The sequence below is a fragment of the Apium graveolens genome, chromosome 3 (assembly GCF_009905375.1).
Source record: "Apium graveolens cultivar Ventura chromosome 3, ASM990537v1, whole genome shotgun sequence".
NCBI classification, from domain to species: Eukaryota; Viridiplantae; Streptophyta; class Magnoliopsida; order Apiales; family Apiaceae; genus Apium; species Apium graveolens.
Window position 1 is genome coordinate 121180638 of NC_133649.1, and position 5518 is coordinate 121186155.

The following is a 5518-nucleotide window of genomic DNA, read 5'->3' on the forward strand; positions in this document are numbered from 1 at the left end:
GTTATTATATTTTAAAATTAAAATAAAAAATATAAAATTGCACTAAACTTTTATATATCGATTATATAGTACTTTTACATTTTAATGTCTACTCCTAATTTATTTTAATATTAAAATTATATTACAAATGTTTAATATTATATATATATATATCATATTTTTTGTTCTTAAAATTACTAACTTATCGGTGGCTATCGTTAGTTTAGTTGACGGTCAAACTTGGAGGGAAAGGGCATGGGTGTTAATTGTGAGAGTATACGTAATTAAGTGATACAAATTGTATATAGAAATATTATAGAGTGCACACAACAACACGCGAAAATAAAGGGGACTTAAAGTGTAAATTGCTATAAAATATATCGAGAATATTAATGTATTATAGAGGCCTGATATCACACTCAAACAAGAAAACTGAAATCAACATAAGGTTCTTGTATAGGGAGAATACATATATCAAGTTAAGAAAAGTTAGCTTGCAAAGGAGTTTAGAGATTACTTTGACAAGACTTTAAATTAAAGAACTTAAGATAGTAATAATGATAGCCAACAAGCCTAGTTAAGCGAGTTATACAAACTGTCATCTGGAGTTTAACTTAAAAAGAGTCAAGAATACGAAGTATTCAGGGAGTATAATATTACATACAATAAAGGCTTACCATGAGTACATAATTACCATGTCACATGAGCACCATTCTGCGACAATGACTGTCAATATGAACCACTATCATTGACTAGTCGTAGCATTTGATGATCTAAGATATAAGTTTAAATGTTAGAGTAGAGCCTACTAGCTTCTTTCCTATACTATGATTTGTCACTGATCGAAATCTTGATGTTCAATTAATCTCATTTACTAGTAACGTGTTGGTTCTAAGACGAGCATGATAATGACTCCATATCCGGAAATTACATCTTTTAATCAAAAAAATTGACTTTGTTTTTGATTAACATACTCTGTTTTGTTTCGTTCTAAAGATCATTTTAGAAAAATTAACCTAAAACAACTTAAAAAATAAAATTTTATAATGAGTTTACTTGGTTTGTGTTAAATACTCTTCCAAGTTCTAGAACTAAACAGACTGTTTCGTTTGTAGGCCTCTATTAATTAAACAAGACCAGTTAGCATTTTGATATAGGGGTGTTGTGCCCCTCAAGGTCCAACACCTCTGGGCAAGTCATTGCTGCAGTGCTGGCTCAACAAGAGTTAAGCCCCCGAAATATTTTCGAGGTTCAGTTAAGTATATATAAGTATAAACTCAATAAATAGAAACTTGAATATTCTGTTTAAATGACTGGATAAAACTCTAAAATGTAGGAGAAATACCTAAAAATCAATCAGATTTATACAAATTGTCAAGTAGAAATGAGCCTGGTATCAGATGGAACGAAAGTTGCTGAACTCCAGGGCATTCTGCAGGAACTTAACAGCTGTATCATAGTTTAAAAAACCCATGTACCAGAATTCATGGTTATCGACAGATATAACTTGAATGTACTTCTCTGCAGTATTTGTTATGTTTGTTGAAGTATTGACCGCTTTAAGCTGCCGTAATGGAACCACCACCTATAATAATCAAGCAACTAACTCCGTATCAGCAAAGGTTGTGTGCTTACCAGTATTTATCATAAGACATTAGACAACATCTGATGACGAGAGTAAAATAGTTCAATTATTCGACATTTGTTTTAAATTATATCTTGATTGTTTATGAGATCATACTCTTGCCTTGCATCCCCGGATCAACAAGGTTGATATAATTGAATTTTAATAGTATATCAGCAGAGTACTTATTCCTATGGTGAAGAAAAGGCAGATAACATTGGTCTTATCATCCCTATTGAAACATATCAACAAAAATAAAGACAAGACCGAAATACAATGATTTTACATGAAAATGACCTAGTTTTGTCCTAAAATTCTAATTTTATGTAACGAAGCAAAAAAATTTCATTTAAAACGGTATGTGGAATAGGAGTCAATTCAGGATGCAGAATGTGAACCTTAATTAGCATGGTAACTTGGCCAATAGCACTGTCACTGTAAGATTATAGCAGGAGGTGAGCGGCAATATATAGCACTATATAAAGCACAATGGTGAACATAACATAAACCTCTGCCATTAATGTCTCGAGTCCTTTCTCGTGTATTGTTTTCATTTTTACTAAGATGTGATATCAATATAACTCTGTGATGATGCGACTATGCTTGTGCAAGAGAGGAGAAGTAATACATGTCCCAATTCTCATGATACTAGTGCTTTGCCATGATATATTGTCATGTTACTGAAAAAACTGAAAACTTGAAAAGAAAATTTCCATTGAGAGTTGCTTAAATAGTGTACAGTATCGTCCAGAATAAGTTGTATTAATGAAAAGTTCAAAGGATAGAAACAGATCAAGATTTAGTCATACCTTGTAGTAGCTCCACTCAGTCTTGTTATTGGCTTTATAAGAAAGGGGATTATCACTACAAAATGCAAGCTTCGCACTAGAAACATATAGAACTCCCATAATCGGACCAGCTGATGTGGATATATAACAAGCAAAAGAATTCTGAAGAGACTCATCCGGGGCAGTTTCAAATGTTTGTCGGAATATATTCTCATAACCACCTTCTGCTAAAACCTTTGTTCCTTGTGCAATTCTTGTTAATGCAGCATCAGTAAGACTAGGGGCTGTTTTCACTGTTTTAACCAAATAAAAGATCAAATCACATAATGAAACTAAGGCAAGCAACATCAGATCAAGACAATAATTATGATACATGCAGTACAATTTCATAAATATACTAGTTCTTTTTTCTTTGGGTAATTAAATAATAGATTCACCTACTTCTAAGTTCTAGTGCGAGGAAACAATTCTCGTTTTGCTAAATGTGAGGAAACATTTCTTTCATACAAGGACGGTAGAACAAAACATTTTTATTTACAGTTTTCTTAATTCTTTTATGCATATAACAGTAAGTTTCAGTGTTTTAGGAAGGAAATTCGTACAAACCCCAACCTTAGAGAACCATAAACAAAAAGACACAAATAATACAAGAAAAAGTAAAATTTCAGACCAAAATACTGAAGTGCATTTGAGAAAACAGTTAAGGTTCAATGGAAAAATTTATTCAACAGCTGATTTATTTTGCTGAAAGAAGGAAGAAATGCAGGGGGGACAGGAAGGTCAAAAACATAGAAATAGAACAAGACCAAGACAATGCACTGATTCTGTAATTCCAATACAATGTATCCAGCCCTCCAAACAACTTAACAACTTATGCTGAAGCATCATGAAAGTCGAAGCAGTAAGCATGCAATCTACCAACTGTGTGTATAATAAAGGCATAACAAAGAATTTATCGCGCACACTAAAACTGTCTTAAATTTTAAGGCCTATTTGAAGACCATCTAATTTACTAGCTTATGTTCTATAAACTGGTCAATTTATCTTCTGTACATACTCTACTATATCAAAAAGCATTTTGGTCATGAACTCCAGCCCCACACCCAAGCTTTAGATGCTAGGTGTTCCACATGGAACCCCATCCATTTAGAATAAACAAACAATCAAAATCATCTAATAAGGTTCTGCATCTGTTGCAGATATCTCAGCAGCAATGCATCATTGGTACTGGTAAAAACTAACCATATACAACAAATATTTTGTAGCCAATCATGCATGAACATATCCGCATAATTTAGAGCTAACGAGAATAATTTATCTAAATATTAGGATTACAATAATAATGCAGCAGGCATGTCAAAACAAAGAAAGTAAAAACCACAAAAAAAAGAGAGGAAAAACTTACAGTGTTGCCAAGTATTTTCGGCCAAATCCTCAGCCTTCTTTGAGGCTTCTCCTACCCTCTTTCTCCATCTCCCTAGTGCATCTCTAACATTAACCACAGAATCTGAAAACAAAAAGAAGTTGAAACTCAGAATCAGATCATGTGCAACTCCTAGTACATCTCTGTACAATTTGAAATTGCAATCAAAATGTAAGTAATAATTAAGGTCAATTCGAATCTGTTTATTCTTATCTGTTTATAGCAAAAGCCTATATAGTTAATTTCATCAATCTAGCTCTTCCCACAGTATAATTCAAATGTGAATTCCTATGCAGTGACTAGTAAGAAAACTGCTTTAATGCCTCTATGTTTTGTGAATATACCTGGTAAAAAAAGTACAGAAATAGAAGCAACATTATATACACAGAGATTAATACTAGAAAGCCTGTCATATAATTTATCTCTTAATTTGATTCCATCTAAATATTAACCAAATGATACCAAATGTGCATTCATATAGACATGCAGAAAATCATCCTCTATCATTCATTAATCATTAGCAATTCTTGTAAAAAAAATGCAGAAAACAACAGCAACATTATATGCAGAAATGAAACTAGTGAGAACAAATTTTAGACCAAGAACTACTATTTTGACATTTTGAGTACTATTTGTATATATTATTCTCGACATAATTTGCCCCAATATTTATCGTGTATTGTGCTCGTTGGAAATAATTTTGGTGTGAGAACATGAATAACTGTTCAATATTATTAAAAAAAATGAAAACAAGCAATGCGAACAAGTGCAAGACAGAACACAATAAAACTGTGAGTACACATGAAAGGAGATACTTACTTTTAAACGTCGCTGAAGGAGAATCGGATGGAGCAGGTACATAAGCAACGTAAGGATTCGATTTTGCACCAACATGCAAAGACGACGTTGATGGCATTTCTCGAGAAGGAGAATGTGATTCCGATTTCATAACCAAACCTTCACTCCAATGCACAGATTTCCTGGTTTTATTATCAGTATCCATAGCCATTGTCTCCGTTGGTGATTCTACACAGTCCTTAAATTTCGGGCTCGAATCGTCAACGTTCTGATGATCCGGCTCAGGTTTCTTCTTAGCATTTTCGTCATTGCCATTAGGATTTTCCATTTGTCTCGCCGGAGCTCCAATACAATGAATGCTTTGCGAACACAAGGGCAGACGAATCCAATATGTGATTATAGAACATTTCGAACGTAATAACGCATAAGAAGCATTGTTTTTTTTTATTAGTTTAGTGTATGAATTTATTCCTTTCTCGACATGATGGACTGCTTGAGATTCATTTCTTGCTGTTATGGATTTTCATTTTGGGATTTTTTGACGCAGGAAGAGAAAACAACCATACCTTAAGTTTAAACAGCAAAGTAAATAAATGCTACGGGCTGATAACTTTGTAAGATTGTAAAAATGTTTGGGCACTTTTTCCATTAAAAAAAGTGCGAATGTCTATACTTTTTCATTAATGAAATTGGTTTTTTGTTTTCAAAAATGAGTATATATCGTAATTAGTAGTAAGATATATATCGTAATTAGTAATAAGATAAAGGTTCGATTAGTAAACATAAAATGATAAGCTCGGTTTATAAACGACTTGAATTTGCAAAAATCGATTCTTAAATCAGCTAAAAAATAAATTAGATTTAAATACAATTTGTTAATGATTTGAAATTAGAAATAAAATAGTT

The 5518-nt window shown here is 32.5% G+C and overlaps 1 protein-coding gene across 1 annotated transcript; it reads right to left on the reverse strand.

Moving 5' to 3' along the window:
• Nucleotides 1-1234: 1234 nt before the first annotated feature.
• Nucleotides 1235-5137, reverse strand: LOC141710870 (GLABRA2 expression modulator-like). The gene is made up of 4 exons (XM_074513378.1): nt 4634-5137; nt 3797-3898; nt 2413-2684; nt 1235-1564 (listed from the first exon to the last, which is right to left on the reverse strand). The coding sequence occupies exons 1-4, from the start codon at nt 4938-4940 to the stop codon at nt 1376-1378; spliced, it is 870 nt and encodes a 289-aa protein (XP_074369479.1). The 5' UTR covers nt 4941-5137; the 3' UTR covers nt 1235-1375.
• Between the last annotated feature and the right edge of the window lie 381 nt (nt 5138-5518).

What these genes read in the sequence shown, in the direction of transcription:
- LOC141710870 (XM_074513378.1), bottom strand. Translation starts at nt 4,940, where the DNA reads ATGGAAAATCCTAATGGCAATGACGAAAATGCTAAGAAGAAACCTGAG. An exon ending in TCCTTCAGCGACGTTTAAAA is followed by an intron (nt 3,899 to 4,633) that starts GTAAGTATCTCC and finishes TTTTGTTTTCAG; the next exon opens with ATTCTGTGGTTAATGTTAGA. An exon ending in CTGAGTGGAGCTACTACAAG is followed by an intron (nt 1,565 to 2,412) that starts GTATGACTAAAT and finishes TGATTATTATAG; the next exon opens with GTGGTGGTTCCATTACGGCA.